General features: G+C 36.3%; 1 protein-coding gene across 2 annotated transcripts; it reads left to right on the forward strand.

The window, feature by feature from the left end:
• The first annotated feature begins 19 nt into the window (after positions 1 to 19).
• LOC106960200 (scavenger receptor cysteine-rich type 1 protein M160) lies at positions 20 to 14,432 on the forward strand. Of its 2 annotated transcripts, none has more exons than XM_015053182.1 (19): positions 20 to 144; positions 2,661 to 2,984; positions 3,092 to 3,196; positions 3,976 to 4,197; positions 4,282 to 4,461; positions 4,624 to 4,790; positions 5,406 to 5,553; positions 5,657 to 5,965; positions 7,877 to 8,179; positions 8,283 to 8,597; positions 8,703 to 9,026; positions 9,113 to 9,451; positions 9,963 to 10,229; positions 10,925 to 11,106; positions 11,200 to 11,302; positions 11,447 to 11,602; positions 13,744 to 13,827; positions 13,974 to 14,147; positions 14,229 to 14,432. In XM_015053182.1, the coding sequence occupies exons 4-19, from the start codon at positions 4,035 to 4,037 to the stop codon at positions 14,405 to 14,407; spliced, it is 3,393 nt and encodes a 1,130-aa protein (XP_014908668.1). In that variant the 5' UTR covers positions 20 to 144; positions 2,661 to 2,984; positions 3,092 to 3,196; positions 3,976 to 4,034; the 3' UTR covers positions 14,408 to 14,432. The 2 variants fall into 2 exon arrangements, with proteins under 2 accessions (XP_014908668.1, XP_014908667.1); XM_015053181.1 differs by having other exon boundaries at positions 21 to 144; positions 13,741 to 13,827.
• Positions 14,433 to 19,062: the final 4,630 nt, after the last annotated feature.

Here is a 19,062-nt window from a genome sequence, read left to right on the forward strand (position 1 = left end):
AGGCATGTTGGCGGGCGTTTCCCTGTCAGTATAAAGTGGAGCAGATCATCATCAGACCTCAGTCGCTTTGCGCTGTGGCGACGATGTGGTTCCTGCTTCTGCTCCTCCACACCTTCGCTCACTTCGGGCCGGTGAACTCAGCAGGTGAGTTACGATTTTATTTTTACTTTTCATTTGTGACAGACGTTACACTTGATCCTGAATTTGCAAGAGAATATTTATTTTCATATCACACTGCAAAAACTCAAAATCTCACCAAGTACTTTTGTTCTGGTTTCTAGAGCAGATATCATGGTACACTTGAAATAAGACAAAACTGACTTACAAGTAACTTGCCAGCAAGATGCTTACATACCATACTTCTTATTTGGCTGTCTTTTTTTCCTTTGTCACTTTCAGTTGTTGATGTCATCAGATTAGAATATCATCTCTCACACTTATGAAAGTAAACGTGTTTATTAAATATAAATGTGTTAACCACATTATTAAACATCCGCAGATTTTGTTTGATCATTCTACAATTAACAACAAAAGTTCTAATGTTTGGACTTTACACGCAACATTATTTGTTGTTATTTATTTATTTTTTTTATTTTATAAAACTACATTTTTTAAAAAACAATATACAATATTATTATTACTTAATAATATGGCAGTATTAGGCAACAAGTAATTTTCTGTATTTGAACAGAAACTTATACAGATGTGAAATTCTTTATTTAGTAGTTTTCAACATTATGATCTAACTGTTAAATATTTGAGTTTTTTAAATTTATTTTTATTATTAAAACATATTCAGTCACAAGCAGAAGTTTAGATTCGTTTAGATCCTGATGGGCCCATACCGATGGGCCTCATCATTAAATTGGGGGCATTTATTGATGCATTTGAACAAGTCAGTATTCAAATATATACATACATCAAATATGAATATTTGGTTAAATATTAGATCTTCTGTCAAGAAGCAAGCTCAAATATTCAGCCTGAATTGTAGAAGAAAAATATTATTGGCTACAAAGTCGATTCTAAGGGACATTTGAGAAAAAGTGTGATCGGGGTGCTGTGGTTACGCACAACTCACATATGGAGGCCTGAGTCCTCAATCTGGCCGTCGCCGGTTCGATTCCCGGCCTGATGACTTTTGCTGCATGTCTCCCACTCTCTCATTACCCACTTTCCTGTTTAACTACTTTCAAATACAGGCCACTAGAGCCAATAAAATCTTTGAAAAAATAAAAAAAAATAATATTCTTGTCTGAGGTCTGTATACATCTTGAAGCATGTATGCATAATTTCTGACTGTGCATATTACAGATAATACAAAATAAATTCAAACTTATGTACAGAGTCCCTTTTTATTTATTTATTACAATGGTTTCTTGAATAATAATTTCACTGAATTTTTTTTAGAAAAGCTTCACATTAAGCCTAAACCTATCAAACTTATTTCCCATGATGAAAGTATGTAAACATTTGACATGTTGTACTGTGAAAGTGAGAGTTTATTGCTTCAAAATGTTATTATTTTCTGCAAATAATTTAACTTAAAATAAACCATGAAATGTCTTGTAATGAAGCTTAAAGCTTGCCGGCATATTGCCTGAGTTTTATTAACTTATTTTTTATTTCATTTTTTTATAATTTTTTGTGTGTCATTAATCAGTCAGGCTCTAACATTTCAGTGAACACACAAATAAATTATTATCTGAAACAATAATGTTCAAGGAAATAAGTCAAATTAAATTAGTGTAAGGATGCCTTTTGAGGTGTGGAAGTTTTATGGAGAGGATTTAAAAAAACAACACACAAATTAAACCTCAGATATTTATAATAAATGGGTTTTGTATATAAATGTCTCCACTCATGTATCCACCTTCTTTATGAATATTATTCAATATTCAAATAATTATTTTTTGCTTCAAACAAAATATTTTGTTAGAAAGATAGATTATTACCTTTAGAACTTCAAACTACATATTTAGTAAGATAAAACTAAATATTTAGTTACCGTAGCTTCAAACTAAGTATTTAGTGAGTAATCTAACTTTTTAACTCCAATCTAAGTATTTATCTCAGGACTAACTATTTAGCTAATTAGCCAAGTCACTTGCCTATTAGAAGAAGTGAGCTGTCAAAATAAAAGCTGGATGCTCTGAACGTCTGCTGCATTGCTGAGGCTGAGTCACTTCAGCATCATGTCCACATGTTGGTAAATGTCTGTATTGCCGTCTTTAGTTTTAAGCTGAAATATCGTACAAGTCGAGAGAAGAAACGATGATAAAAACGTGACACGAAGCGATTCGGTCTCACCAAAAACCAGCTTTTATTTTGGTAGTCCACTTCCAATAATTTGTGTATTACCTTAATATTTAGCTCTGAATTTAAAATTTTATTTGAAGCTAAATATTTAGATTGTTTACTAATACATTTTTGACTGAAAGTTTGCAATCGGCAGCCCAGACAGAACCCTCACATGCATGAGGAGAACATGTGAACCCTGTCAGAAAAACCCTTGGCTGTGTTTAAACATGCCTACTATTCTGACTTGACTTGCAGATGGATGAAAACTTCTGACTGGTGCAAAACAAAGATTGGTTTTGAACATGATGCTGATGTGTGATGCTGCCTCTCTCTTCATAAATCTCTCATTTTTAAACCAGATGCAAAACAAGGGAAGATCATCCTACGGAACGAAAATGACGCTAACCCCTGTGAAGGACATGTGGAGGTTTATTACGACAACGAAATGGGCTATGTTGGAGACAAAAATTGGAACAATAAAACTGAAAAAGTGGAGTGTAAATAAACTCACCGTGGACGACCAGAAGGATAATCCAAGGTGTACAGGTCCTACAGCCGCCCAGTCTGGCTGAATGAACTGGATTGCAAAGGGAACGAAGAAAGTCTGTGGGACTGTGACGGCTGGCCTGGTCCAAGCGTCAGCTTTTACCGAAAGCCCACGGTGAAGAAGGTCAAATGTTCATGTAAGTCTTTGATAATTCACATTACACGTATCCATGAACAACATAACCAATCAAAGTCCAATATTCTGTTTCAAAATGCTGAAAGTGTTTTTAACCTTTTTTTATAGATAATATCAGCTTCCACTTGGAACAACATAAGTGTGAAGGAGCGGTCAAGTACACAATTCAGTCTGACAAGACGGAAACTGGTTACATCTGCAATGAGGGGTTTGGTAAGAGCCCACCTCAGATCCTCACAGTAAAACATGATTCTGTAAAAGAGCTCAAAGGAAAAATTGACTCATTCTGAGTGGGAGGGTGTCATACTGTATCCTCATTTATTTTTATTCTGATTCACATTATTGAGTGATGGCCTAAGTATTTTATTTTATTTTTTTTATTTTTTATTTTTCCAAAAGTGATTTTTTTCCCCCCGCCAACATCACTTTTGATAATTCTGAGTGGGCTATTTTTCTTAGATATTATTTGTAGAAGTCATATAAGTCATACTCTGAGTAAATAATTATCCCTCCTGAAAGAATTGGGCATGAAATGACCGACAAAGGCTCAAAAGGGAAGAACCAAACCCCAACGCTGCCCAAAACAAAATACACACTTTTATCTTTACAAGTATAAATGTTTCTTTGATCAGAAGCAACAAGAACATCATGAAAAGTTCGAGTGAAATTACTTCAGTATGTATTTTCTTTTATAATTTATATCAAAGACAATGTTGTCATTTCAAACACATCTTAATCATTTTTATATTTGGAGAAAAAAAGTGAAACTATCAGTTTAACTACTGACATTTTCCTAACATTTTCCTGACATTTTTACAGTAGAGTTTTTGACAATGTGACAAAGCTTCTGAGGGATTTTGTGTTTTTAATATTTTCTTTGCATTCTTCTTCTGCTATTGCAGCCTTGTTCTTGAAATAATGCTTTATAATCACTCAGAAATGAATCACTTTTGAACTTTTCCTTCTTTCTATAATTATTTTCATGAATGCAGGAGCAGATGATGCCACACGTTTGTGCAAAAGCATTCCTGGCTGTGGGGAGACTGGAAAAATGGTGACATCTCAGTGGATGAGGACTGAAGGATTCATGAAATCGCAGCAGGGGGCATTCAAAAAAATAAATTGTTCAGGCATTCAGAACATTAAACATCTGTGGCAGTGCATAGAATCACATCCCTCAGAATGCATTTTGCCTGCAGCGGTCAGTTGTACAGGTAACAAACACTGTGTGATGCCGACATCATCTGTGCAACTGTTGTGAGACTGAAGCAGATGTAAATCCTTTGATTGGTTTTCAGACCACAAAAGATTGCAGCTGAGAGGAAACACTGCCAACGTTTGCTCTGGGCAACTGGAAGAGGAGGAGAATGACAAGTGGAAAAAAACCAAAAATCAAACGATTCCTGACTTGTGTAAGAAACTACACTGCGGTGAAACCTCTCAACAGAATGCCGCAAACGACAATGTGCATTGCCCAGGTAATCCAGTTAGTATTTAGCAAAGTAGTTTTATTTGTGATTTTGTGATCAGTTCCCTTCCTCTTCATTTATGTATTTGTTGAAAATAATAAATTAGAAGAGCTGCATTTTGCACTTATTTCGTTTTTTCCTTTTTTAATTTATTTTTCTTTCTAAACATAGACAAAGTGAAAGTCCTTCTGACAGATGACAGTGACAGAGAAACCAAGTGTTATGGTTACGTCAAAATACAAAAGACTCAAAAGAATGATGAAAAAAGTCATGTTTGTGGTGATGACTGGACTGAGAAAGAATCTGAAATGGTCTGCAAAGAACTGAATTGTGGGAAGGTGAGTCTTCAGGGTTAACTTGCTGGCCTCTGTCATCATTTTGATTGATACAGTGAAGCCCAAACATATTCATGACCCTGATAGATTAAGGTTGACCGTGATATTAGGTTGTGTTCAGCACATTCCTTTCAACTGAAACCAACATTAATGCTTTAGAGCAACTCAGGAAGATTCCAAACTTAAACCTGATAGAGAATCTGATCAACATCAGGACCTTCAAATACTTGAGGTCTTATATTTCTCCTATATTTGGTAGATTTGTCTTTGTTATCCAGATGATTTGTCTGGATACCAGTGAAAACTAGAACTGAATACTGAGAAGGGTATTAATAATTTTGACAGGCCATTTTCTAAAAAGTACATGACATAAGTAGGTTAAATTATTTGTTTAATTGGGATTTTTAAGGCTTAATAAAAAGCCTAAAAAGTCTTATTGTCACTGAATATGACTTTTCTAAGCCATCTCTGTTCATTTAAGCATCAGAAGAGTCAACATATTCTTTGAAAGATTATTCTCTTCATTTCATGTTATTCTTTTGTGTTTTGAAACAATCAGCCTCTTTGTCTTTTCTGTTTATTAAAAGCACCTGAAAGCTGTCATTACATTTCTTTCAGGTGATTAAGAAGGAGTTGAAAAACATAAACGGAAAATATGGGATAATGAACCATGTGAAGTGCACAGGCAGTGAGTCCTCCCTGTGGTACTGCAGAGCCGAACATCGCAGTCAAAAGTGCACATCTGCTCCCTATGTTGTCTGTCAAGGTGGGACTGCCGATCAGAAAGTTTTGAAGCAACTCAGTGACATCTCTAGCTGTCTAAAGATGGTTTCCAGTGCTTTAACCTTCTGTTTTCCACTTGGTTTCAGGTAGTCGAGAAGTCAGACTGCAGGATGGCCCTGGAAAGTGTGCTGGTAGATTGGAAGTTAAGGATGAAGGCCAGTGGAAAAGGGTCAGTAAGGAAAACTGGGAAGGCAGTTATACAAAACGCGCCTGCAAGCAGTTGGACTGTGGGGATGATGGAAAAGACAAATCTGATTCTGATGAATTCAGCCAGGGCACTGGTGAAATGCTGACCTTCAGGTGTCAACAGAGTGACAAAAACCTGGCTGACTGTACAGCCACTAACACCAACAATCAAAATAGGAATGAGAAAGCAGTGCAGCTAATTTGCAATGGTGAGTTGTTGTTTTTTTCCCCCTTTTTTTTGTTTGTTATTTTAACACTTTAACACTTTTACAACCAGAAACATTCCCAGATGTTTCTGGTAGTAACAATAGAATGTGAAATATTTACAGAAACGATGCAGAAAGCAAAAGACACAACTGTGCATGTGTGTGAAAATAACCAAGGGACCATTTGAACCCAGTTTAGTTTAACTTATGGGGCCCATTTCAAATTCTACTCTAGCACCACCGCTGATATTTTTAATTCTTGATCATTTTTTAACATTTACAATGACATAAATTATTTGATCAAAGAGTTGTAGTTACTTCATTCATCCAATTTACCAGAGAAAATAGTCCAATATCTCTTTTAAACTGTAGTATGTAACTTTTACAAAAATATGTTTTTTACATAATTGTAAAAATTATCAGTATGTCGTGACAGTATAATAGGACACAGATAATTCTCTGCCTTCTCCCAGTGCTAATTGCAGTAATACACCAGAAACCAAGAGGAGGGTCTTAGTGCTGTCAATCACTCTCGTACCCACCCCTCCCCTTTGATATCCAGGATAGAGTGGGATATCTTATGCAGGTTATCAACAAGTTCCTTCTAAAACAAACTCAACTGTGAAACTGAATCCAAAGTATTAGTTTAAGTGAGAAAAATATTTTGATTACTGTTATTATTACAATATTTGTGCGACAAAGGTTGAACTTTTGGTAACACTTTATTTGAAGGGCGGTGAATAAGACTGTCATGATACTGTCATAAACATGACATAACACATGTCATGAACATGAATAAGCCTTCATGAATATTTATGACTGTCATAAAGCATCATTTGGTAAATTATGACACTTTTAATACAAAGTTGACATTATTTAAAATGTCTTTGTTATGGCAACTTGACATTAACCAAGAAATCATTACTGTTTAAACGTAACCTTTAATAACATAAAGTTACCTAATTTTTAAAGTGCAATCAGTAATACTTTTATAACAAATTTATATCAGTAATGATTTCTTGGTTAATGTCAAGTTGTCATAACAAAGACATTTTGAATAATGTCAACTTTGTATTAAAAGTGTCATAATTTACCGAATGACGCTTTATGACAACAGTCATAAATATTCATGAAGACTTATTCATGTTCATGACAGGTGTTATGTCATGTTTATGACAGTGTCATGTCAGTCTTATTCACCGCCCTTCAAATAAAGTGTTACTGAACTTTTTAACACCTTCATTAAATGCACTGTTACCCAGATATAATGTACAGGTGTTTATTTACGACATATTAGGATTGCAATTAAATAAGCAGTATTATATTAAATTGAGCTTCATATCATGCCATAATGATGTTTCCTCATTAAAAACATAACTGGAGTATTACTTTTGATTCTTTCATGCATGTTATTCTTTCATGGCAACCATCCAGCTGTGCAAAACGTCTGGGTGGACCTAGCTCTGCCTTTGAGATGCAGCTCAGACGCCTCACAGACCAGTCCTCCCCTGCGACTCCCCCACTCAGCTCCTTCAGACTAGCCAACATCTATTAGCAAACACCTGGTGGAACTGTGTCTGCTGAGCTCAGTGTCACTCTGGTTAAAATGTTGTTAAAGGATAAACAGAGGAGGGATGTTGTGACGACTTCCTCAAGGCGGAGTTTCAGAAAGAGCAGGAGATTTTAAAGTTGATAAATGAAACATTTTTATAATTTCTATGGAAAATACATAATAATGACCCTTTAAAAGAAACCATAATTTAATTGACATGATGAGAAACGTGTTTTCATTTGAGGAAGCTAATCAAATGATTAGTTTTAACTGAAGGCAATTTCAGTTAAATATTTGCAAGGTTTGATCTGAAAAAAGCTGCAGCTGCACCTCCTTCACGGCTCTTGTCTTTGTTTGCACAGAAAACAAGTTGCTATTTCTGGATGGACCCCAATCATGTTCTGGCGATGTGGCGATCGAGTACAAAGAAGAACTCTATTGGCTCTCAGGGTCAAACGAAAGATGGAATAAAGAGTTAGCCGACAAAGTGTGCCAGCAGATGCACTGTGGGAACGCGACAAGACACAATCAGAGCTCTCCTGGAGTCAAAAATCGCATGTGGAACGAATCATTTAGCTGCTCATCTGATCAGAAGTCAATCTTTGACTGCAACAAAACACAAATTAACTCAAGTAATTCAACTATTGCTCATGTGGAATGTGAAGGTAATCCAAATGCTAAACATATAAGCACATACTGAATTTGTTTTTTGGTGGAACTTTTAGAAAAAAACTAAGCTTTTATTCTTTGTTTTCCACACCACAATAGGAAATATTACAGTGACTTTGACGGACACATGCTGGGGAATGGTCAACATTTCTACAGGAAATGAGACCGGTTATGTAAGTGGAGAGCACTGGTCAGATACGCTGTCCAAGGAGCTGTGTAAAGAACTCGGCTGTGGGACTGAGATTCTAAAACCCATAAAAAAGCCTGGTACAAGCGATGGAATTAAGTTCAAAAGTCTGTTTAAAATGAAGAATAGCACCAATATGAGGCAGTATAGCATTGTTAAAATGGATATGAATCCAGAATCCACAAGGAATCCAGATTCCAGGAAACCTGCCTATGTTGTTTGTAAAGGTATTGGCTTGTTTTTTGAAAAAAAAAAAAAAAAAATGTTAAAACTGGTAGTATTTTCTTTGGTTTTCGCCAAATTTAAAAAAAAAATTACTGTTTCTGTTTCAGGCAGCATTAAGCCAAGATTTAATGATAAGGATAATCAGCGTCACAAATGTTCTGGAAACGTTGAGGTGTCTTACGAAGGCCAATGGTTACCAGTGAGCAAAAAGACTCTCGACAACAAGGAAACTCAAAACACCATCTGTACGGAGCTGCAATGCGGCAACGGTCTGAGCTCAAAGCCCTACTTTGGGCCTAATCCAACAGAAAATCATGTCATCATAATACAGGAATGTTCACAAAAGACAATAGCTGAATGTAAAGTTGAAACGGCCGAGTTGTCTGGAAGCAACAGCCAGACTTCAGACCTTGGAGGCCTCCACTGCTCCAGTTAGTGTGATTCTTATTTGTTTCGAAACATTTCTGCTTAAAGTATTTTAGCCATGCTCTCATATGATTCCTGCCGTTTGTCTTAGACTGGAAGACTTTGGCACTGGAGGACTTTGGCCCTTCACAGACGTCCTCTGAGAACATCTGTAAGGGAGACCTGGTTGTTTACTCCAACAAGGAATCTGAGCCCAAAAGAAATTTTGTCTCCAGTCAAGAGTTTTCAAAAGACGTGGGGGAGAAGCTTTGTGAAGCTATGAAGTGCGGGAACTACACAAACTACAAAAACTCAACTGAACTCCTCAAGGCTGACAATTGGTATGAAGGAATTTTTAAGTGCAAAAATTCTACCAATATCTGGGATTGTGAAACACAGAAACAGCAACGAGATCAGAATGAAACAGCAAAACTCTTCATTGAATGCGATGGTAAGATTTATTTTGTGGTGGATTATTCTTTAATAATTACAGCCTCACTGACAGTGTTAGAAACGTAGCTGTGAAAATAAACCATGATGGAAACAGAGGCTACAGACAAATTCTACAGCATTTTTGTTTTTCAACAACTACATTTTATTTTTAGGAAAAATCTGCAGTCAAATTTGAATGTCTATTGAAGCTACAGTTCACCTTCAGTGTTGTGTAAACTTCAATTGTAATGCTTCCTCTGCTTCTAATAAGAACTAAATGCCTAATGGTCATTTGGCCTACTTACAGATTTCTTCTATTTTTACTTCTTTGTCACCTTCAATATTTCTGATAAAGCAAATTTTAAAAATCAGACAAAGATAACCTAAGTTATTACAAAGGGTATTTTTCAAAGGATGATTTTATTTATTAAACTTGTAGAACTCAGTGTTTAGTTGACACAGTTGATGTTGTCTGCTCTCTCTTCATTCAGAACAAATATCAGTTTGACTTTTTCTGCTTTTGTTTACAGGTGAACCAACTGTTAAGCTTTCAGCAAATGGAGAGCTGTCAATAAATAATGTTTCAGTCTGCAACAGTCACTGGAAAGAGGAATATTCACACATGGTTTGCCAACAGCTGGGAAGAGGCAATGCCATTCCTAATCTGAGCAAAAACCAACGTAAAACTCTTACAGTTTCCTATCATGTCCACTGTGAGAACCACAATTACCTCATTGGTCAGTGCCGACGAACCGAAGGGAAGTGCAACGAAGGGCCTGTATTTATCTACTGCAGCCGTAAGTGTTCATCCACCCTATTCATCCATTTTCTTTACACCCTTGTCCCTTGGTGGGGTCTGGAGGGTTGCTGGTGCCTATCTCCAGCTAGCTTTCCAGGTGAGAGGCGGGGTCACCCTGGACAAGTCGCCAGTCTGTCGCAGTGCAACACAAAGACACACAGGACAAACAACCATGCACACACACTCACATCTAGGAGTATCTGGAGAAAACCCACACATGCACAGGGAAAACATGCAAACTCCATGCAGAAAGACCCGGGCTGGGAACCAAACCCAGAACCTTCTTGCTATGAGGCAACAGCAACAGCTTACCAACTGCGCCACTGTGCAGCCCCCTATTTATTTATTTACTTATTTACTTTTCTTGTCTGAGAATTTACTTCTATACTAAATGATGTGAAATACTTGTTTTGTGTTCTTAGTCCACTGGAAAAGTCCCTTTTAAATGGCCTGGAGCAAGATCTGAAAGAATATTTATTCATCATTATGATATTTATGTACTAACAAATTCAAATCAGATTATCTGGTGGAAAGGAACTGATTATTTTGCCACATTCTACAGAAGGGCATGTCATATGTTTAAAAAAAAAGAAAACTTTTTTGTCAGACAGAACTCATGACTACATTTTCTGTCATGTTTAAGTTTCCAACAAATGTGTTTTTAATTTGACTTTATATCTTTTTGAATTGCAGGTGACGTGGAGTTTAACACAACAGACAGTTGTGGTGGTGTGCTACGTATCAAATATCAGAAAACCCCAGACAAATATGTGGAAGTGTGCCCAGCCAACTTTACAAGAGAGTTATCAGATAAATTGTGCAACAAATTAAATTGTGGAATTTTTGATTCAAACAAGAAAAAAGACATTCCGCAGGTAAATCTTCAATCCTGTAAATATTTGGACAGGTATTTGAGTCTTACTCATTTCACGTAAAATAGTGTTAACTGAAGTTTTATTTTTTACAAGACCAAAGTGGAAAAAAGTTTCGACTGTGGCAGTTCCTACAAAGACCCGCACTACTGTGTCTTAAAGGAGACCTGTCAAAATCCTACTTCTTTTTTCTGTAAAGGTAACTACAGCAGAGGACAAATATTCACTGGTCACTTTTAGCATTTCATTGCAATATTCACATTTTCTCTCAGTTGTGATGCAAAGATGGAGGAAAGGAAATAACATCTAATGGCCTTCCTTCTGATTCCTGTTCTGATCTCAGGTTACCAGGAGCCACCAACACAACCTCCCCCAACAGAACCAACAGATCCAGTTCCTATTATTGTTGGAGTGCTAATTGTTCTTATCCTGGTGTCATTGATTGTGGTATTTGTGCGATACCGCATTAAGAGGAAGAACAGGAAATCCATGATGCCATGTAAGTACTCTGAAACCATTTCCACTAAATGCTCAGTAGATGTTTTTATCCATTAAAACAACAACTGTGGTTCTCTGTCTGAGCCCAAGTCAGAGTTTGAGCCAATGGAGGACAAAGGTGTGCTGCAGTGTGTTTCCTCTAGGGGGCAGTCTGTCTTCATGCTTCCTGAAATCGGACCTTGGCGTAATGTCCAAGAAAACACAATGAAGTGTTCTCATTGTTGAGCGGAACGTCAGTAAAGGGTTCTGTGGGTTACATTCACCATGAACCAACTCTACACTGATAGAAACAGAGGCAAGAATCTGATATTAGAAACAAAACTGCTTATTAAAAGAGTCTGTCTGAACATTTTTCTTATGAGTTCCCCTTCTATATGTATATAGGCAAATGCAAAGTTAACATTGCACATACAATTCAAATTAAAACCTGAAGAGAAAAAAAGTCTAATTTATTTCAAAAGACACTGGACTGGTCAAAAACAGCTGAGATGGCTTTTATTTACAAAATCAAATATTTACTGGATGAAGTGAAAATGATTTAGCTTTCCTGTGAATTAGTACCAGGGTCATGCTAAGAACAAGTCATAACTATGAGAGTAATTTTCATGAGAATAAAGAAAATAATAAAGTCGTACAGGAATAAAGTTTATTCCCAAAATATTATGGCTTTATTCTTGTATTATTAAGATTTTATTCTCCTACAACTGTATTCTTGTGGTATTATGACTTTATCATTATAATACCATGATTTTATTCTCAAAATATTATGACTTCTTGTATTATTTCGATTTTAATCTTATATATTATTATCATAATATATGACTTTATTCTCTTCATTTCATTACTGTTTTCGTAATTTTATAACTTATCTTTTCACTTTTTCTCACTCTGTCATAATTGGCCTATATTTAGATGCATAAATAATATTTTTGATAACTGCTATGCCTCTGTGTTGTGTGCTGTCAGACTGCTTTCTCAGCTATTCCAGTTCCCAGTGATTTGACTAGACTCCACAGTCCCTCTGCATTTCTTGGCTTTGCCTCCAACAGTTTGATGCCACCTGCCTGGTTTTCTGTCAGATGAAGGTTCAGGGCTTGTTGTGCTGAAACCAAGACACTGCTCGCTTATGGCTGTGTTTGGAGTCATTAACTGTGTTTCCATCAACACTTTTTTTAATGCACATTTTGAAGTATTTCATTAGAAAATAATGAAATACTTCTCAGAATTCCTAGATATGGAAAATTAATTAACCTGTTTTTTAGAAACAAGAGACTGAGATTATTTCTCAATCTCTTATTTCTCTGAGATTGAGAAATAACTTTCTCAGTCTTGTAAAAATGTTTGCGGTGGTTTTTGGCTTTTCTGAAAAATTGCTAAGATGCTAAAGTAAAGATGGAAACATATTTGCCAAATAAGTTCTGATGTAGTGAACGCTACCCACCTACAGGTGGGTCTGTGTCACGAGACTCAGAAACATTTCGTGGCCTAAACCTCCAGCTCCAGTTTTGAGTGATTCATTCTAGTTTGTGACGTTTATATCTCATTTCTTACAGCGACAAAACAACTACATGCAAACTGACAAAATTACCCATTAGTTGATTCGCTCCAAATCAGGGATGGGAATGCACCTAACTCATGTTTTTGTTTTTTGCGACATTTTAAAGGTTCACTCAAGAATTCACCTAAGAATTGGATGGAAATGTAGCTACTGCTATATTTCCTCTTCAGAATGAGGCAACATGCTTTTATTAAAAGCATGTTGCCTCAGTGCTTGTTAGATCCAAAAACAAGAATTTTGCTTTCATCTTTTCAAAAATGATGCCTAACGTCTGTTTGGGTCAGTTATTGTGTTTCTCAAAAACACTGTTTGTGCCTTTCTTTTAAAGTTCAAAGAAGTCTTTTAGTTTTACCAACATTCTATTTGTATTGTTTTTTTCTTTGGTGGTGAGAGTCATAGGTCACATTTAGTCATTTTTCAACAGTGGAACTTTGTGAAAGCAGGTTGCTGACGTTGAACTGCGATTACTTTGAACTCAGTGGTCAATTTGGACGTTTGAGTCTTCTGACAGGTGTTTCAATTTATGTTTTTGTTTTTAGTGTTTTAAAATCTATCAGTAAATTTCTGACCTGTTTCTAAAGCAGCAGATATGGAAGAAGCAGACTGGGATAGTGGAGAGTATGAAGACGTCGACAAATCAGATGAAATGGGAAGCTTCAATCGTGGCAGTAAGTACAACTAAGCAGTTCATTTCAATAGATTTAAATTTATTTATCTTTTAATTTTTGAAACAAAGATGAATGGCTTATGAACAGCCATTAATATTCAATCAGCAGACATTTTGCTTCGTCTGAGCTCTGAGTTTTTAATGTAGGATTCAGATCCGACTCAGATGTGGAGAAGGAGAGAGATGTGGAGAGCAACAGGTCCTACAACTATGACGACGTGGATGAGGTGACCGAGGCTCAGCCTCTCACACCTCAGGGCTCCGTGGTCCGAGCTGCTAAAGACCAAGACCTGCAAGACGGGGTTGATAAGCCAAGTGATGGAAAGTTTTCATCCGGTTTCAATCATCATTTCAATACGCTGAATTCACCTGGCTGACTGCTAGCTGTTTGTCTTTGAACAGACGGTGTGACCTACGAAGTGGAAGACTCACAGGAAAACTACGACGACATCGATGCCAGCCCTGAGAACGCCAAAACCACGGCTGAAGTCCATGACGGACCCAAGCCTGCACCCGATGACGATGAAGAGGGACCTAAAGACCAGTTCCAGAAAAATGAAGACTTTTTTCAGGACGGGTGAGCCTGAACTGGGTGAAAATTCAAATCAAACAGAATTCTGGTCAAAGACAAAATGGATGACCCCAAAAACCTGTCTTCAGTTTAACATGAAAACTAACAATAATGCAGAATGTTGAAAAGCTGAATGTATTTCTGGGAAGAATTATAGACAAACTGAAACTTTTGTATCTTCAAATTATGTATATCATACCAGAAGTTGCAAAACCGATTAGTTTAATACCTTACATTAGAGCTTTATTTACAATAAAGTATTAGAGCCAGGCTAAGATGTTTTTAAAGTCATATTATTACCAGAATAAAGTCATAATAGTAGGAAAATGAAGCAGTAATTTTATGAAAACTTATACACCAAAAATAATAACAAGTTAAAATGAAAAATGTTGCACGTCTTGTGACTAACTAATTTGAAGAAGTTATGCTTTGGCATCGGTTTTACAAATAAGAAAATATTTCATCTTTTAACACATCACTGAACTAGCTGAGCTGGTCACATGACTAGCTGACGGCATCATAACTCATTAAACATTCATCTCATAATGATTTTATTCTCATAACTTTGTGACTTTATTTTCATATTATTATGACTTTATTCTGGTGATTTAAAAAAATAAAATGTCAGTCTGGCACATTAGACTCTCTCCTACTTATTAAGTGATTTACTTTTTAGCAATATGAAAATGTAAAACAAACAATAAAAATTAGATAAACAGACAATAATAATACAGTACATAATACACAATAACAGTATATGTTTTAATTTTATTGTGCATTTACATGAGTTACATCTATTACCCCACAACATATTTATCTTTTCTTAATATTAATACATTCTTATTGTGCGATTTTTACTCAACTGCATAAACTTACTGTAATAAATGCTACGATATTTCTAAACATTTCACTGAGAATATGCTACTGAAATATTAGATTCCTTATTATTTATTCTGATTTTGACCACATGTGTAGCAGTGGTGGAGAATTGTGTCACAGTGTTTTCTCTGCTTTATCATACTGGCTGTGAGGAGTGAGAGGCAGACGGAGAACTCGTTGGTGTTCATTGATAATCCTTCCCTGTTAGTTTGTTCCTGATCTGGAGGTTCGCTGCATTCAGAGAGATTAGACTGTAAAAAAGAAACAGCTAGCCAGTTTAATTAGTTCCTTCTCACTATACGGGAATGTGCTATATTTAACTAACTGCTAGGAGTGCTGGTTCCATATTAGTAAGTAAGTAAGTAAGTAAGTAAGTAAGTTAGTTAGTTACAGTTGTATCTTGTACTTTAGTGAAGTTATTGGAGCAGGTCATATTTTGTTTGTTTTCAACTGTAAATACAATGTATGTAAAAAACCAGCATATATATAAAATTACTTTTGTCATGTTTTTTATATTTTAAACATTACTTAGATTTTTCCAAGTTGTGTTTTAGACAAGCTTTTAATTACAGCTGTAAAATTTTAAGATTGTTTAAAAAAAAACTCATTGCAAACTTTTATCTGTATTGTAGTCCTGCTATGTGTTTTTATGACTGCTTTAGGCTCACTCGTTGTATTATAGTCCTCATATACAATACATCCACTTCATATATTTTGTCTTTGTAGTAAGCAAGCTGTTTGACCGATAAACTGAAATAAAAGTCATATTTAGCACGTCTCAGCTGTTCATATGGACAGTTTTGTGCTTACTCAGAGGTTTTCTGTGCTGTAATCTTCGGCACCAGGTGGAGCGCCTCAGATTCTGCAGCTTTCTCTGGAAGCAGCTTAGATGTTGAGTATCAAACTGTATGTTTAGTAGATCTTATATAGTTTGATACACAGCACAATAAGCTGTTTTATCCAACAGACCTCTAGTTTTTTTATTATTGTTTTACGGTAAGTATAACTCATACTACAGTTGTTGTCCATTTTTCATAAATCACAATAAGGTTTTGTTTTGTGTTGAACCTTAAAGGGGCAGTATTATGTAAAACCTACTTTTTAGAGCTGTACATCATGTTATAATGTTATGATTGATTCTTTCATACGTATTTGGGAAATGGCAACTCTTCAGCTGAGCAAAGTGTCTGGTTGGACCGAGCGCCGCCTTCTGGACGCAGCTTCTCCTCAGAGCTGCAGTTTCCAAGCTTGTGAGTTTCCACCTCATACAGCCAGCAGTCCCCCAGTCAGCTCCTTCAGACTAGCCAGCAGCAATTAGCCAACCCCTTGGTGGAGTGGAACTATGCATTGAAGGCCATGTGTCAGAAAGAACAAGTGTCTGTTTTTAAAGCAACAGAGGCCCAATTTCAAGGCATTAATTTACAAAGTCACATTTCTTTTTGGTCATATTTGTTTAACAACTAAAGTTAACACAGTTACTTGATTGTGCTATAAAATGGCACTTTGTGCCTGAAAAACATAATACTGCCCTTGTAACTTTTTCAACAACCATTCTCTCCCAGAGTTACACAAAGGCACTTGGAGTCTTCAAATGTTTCAAAGAGTAACACCATCCGCCAGGCGGTGACAGATCTGCAGGAGTCTGATATGTTTAGCGAGAACAGAGCCAAGAGCCTCTGAGATCACTGAGGCCCTGATGTATCCACAGGGACTCATTTGTATCCACCGGCCCTCAAGTGATGTGTCAACATCATGCCCAGCCTCTCCACCGGAGGCTTAGCTGGAGATCATGATTTAGCATTAACTCTGCTTTGTGCCTGAAGCCTAAATAGACACAGTGGACACATTCCTATTTTTTAACAGACACTATTTTTCATTTTCTCATAGCTTGCAATCAGAGTTTAATGTACAAACAAACAAAGTGGCAAATGCGAGTCAAAAACCTTCTGCTCTTGTAGTTGAATAAGGCAGGAAACAGAGCCAGACCAAGTTATAAGCAACTGAAGCAGCTGCCAAGGATGTCCACCCCTGTATGAGGCCCAAAGAAAGAGACCTGACTACAATCTGACAGTCTGTGGATCCAAGAGACGCGGCTGACGGCAGTGGTGGGAAGTAACGAAGTACAAGTACTTCGTTACTGTACTTAAGTACAATTTTCGTGTATCGTACTTTACTTAAGTAGATTTAATAATGGATACTTTCTACTTTTACTCCACTACATTTTACAGTAAGTATCTGTACTTTCTACTTCACTACATTTCTACTAAACTGTCGCGTTACTCGTTACATCCAAGTCGCGTTGCGCTTTTTGTCCATTAAAATGTGAAGTTCAGGGTCTTAAGGTGGCGCCGTAAAATCCAAGCAATAACGTGATTTGGTGTCTGTTGTCACCCATCGCCTCCACCTTTACTCGCACGCGGAGCTCCAGACATGCGCAGCGGTTGCTTCTGAGCGGGAGAAGATGTCTGTCTGATCGTCAGTAATATAATAGCGCTGCATAAATCATAGATATATGGTGACATGTAAAATAAGCAGCGCTTCACTTTCACAGATGGTGGGGACTTTGTCCAACTTTTAGCGTCACTTGGAAGGAAAACTTAAAGAAAGGTAAGATCTGTGGACGTGATGCTAACAAAGCTAGCTGTACAGAGACACATGTTGCATCTGCGATGAAAAAAAAGTTGTCACTCATGCGCCGAATTATTGTGTGGAGGTGTTGACTGAGGTGTCGCAAATATGGGACAACGCTGTGACCAAAGTGCAATATAGTGATATGACATTCAGGAACGATCCGATTCTTCTGGACGGATCTTTACTGATTAAATTTATTTCAGCTCTAAGTATTTAATATCTAGGTGTTTTATGGGAATGTGGATCTTTCAGATCAATTTGAGAAGCAATTTTGATAGGTAAAACTAAATGTTTTTGTGTCACGTAGCGCGGGGTGCTGGTCTTGACTTGGTCTTGGGTTGGTGGTCTTGACTACCACACTGCTACTGGCTCCTTGGTTCACTTAATGATATTGTATTAGGGATTAGGTAATACATTCAGCAAGTACTTTTACTTTTAATACTTAAGTATTGTTAAAAGCCAGTACTTTTTTACTTTTACTTAAGTACAAATGTTAATGTGGTAGTTTGTCTGTGTATTTGTACTTTTACTTAAGTAAATTTTTTGAGTACTTTCTCCACCACTGGCTGACGGTGAGGACATCAGAGACTTGGAGCTCATCACCAAAAATAAATAAGACACCTGCTGTCAATTATACTTTTGTACAAAGTATAAAGTTGAACAAATGATACACAAATAGCAAGGTGCACCACCTGAGGAAAACATGGCATTTTCAGGAAAAAAAAAACAAAACAAAAAAACAGAAAATATATATAAAAAAACATGTTTTCATATTTTTCACTCAATAATATATTTTATCTATAGTTTTTATTCTCAGTTATAATCACATAAATTCTGATTGAATTTGGGGAAAGTTCTATTTCAGAAAACATTTATGCAACTTTTGAATTGTTAATGTAATATTTTATTAGCAGTTCAATCCATTTTATTTACAGATATTTTTCCCAAAATCGTCATTAAAAGAACAGTACAAAAAAGTTTATGATTGTTTCAGAACTTTACCCATGGTGAGTAGGTCCAGTTCTTGTCTTCATTTGCATAACTCTTTGGTCAGATGCCTAAAATATTCCTGGAAGTTACAAGTTAATATGATATTTTTTTCTTGGCAAAATAGCAAGTTTGTATTTTGCTTGGTGAATATGAAAAAGAGCCAGA

Source organism: Poecilia latipinna, unplaced genomic scaffold (genome assembly GCF_001443285.1).
Source record: "Poecilia latipinna isolate Pla-1442-1.1 unplaced genomic scaffold, P_latipinna-1.0 Scaffold1165, whole genome shotgun sequence".
Lineage (NCBI taxonomy): Eukaryota > Metazoa > Chordata > Actinopteri > Cyprinodontiformes > Poeciliidae > Poecilia > Poecilia latipinna.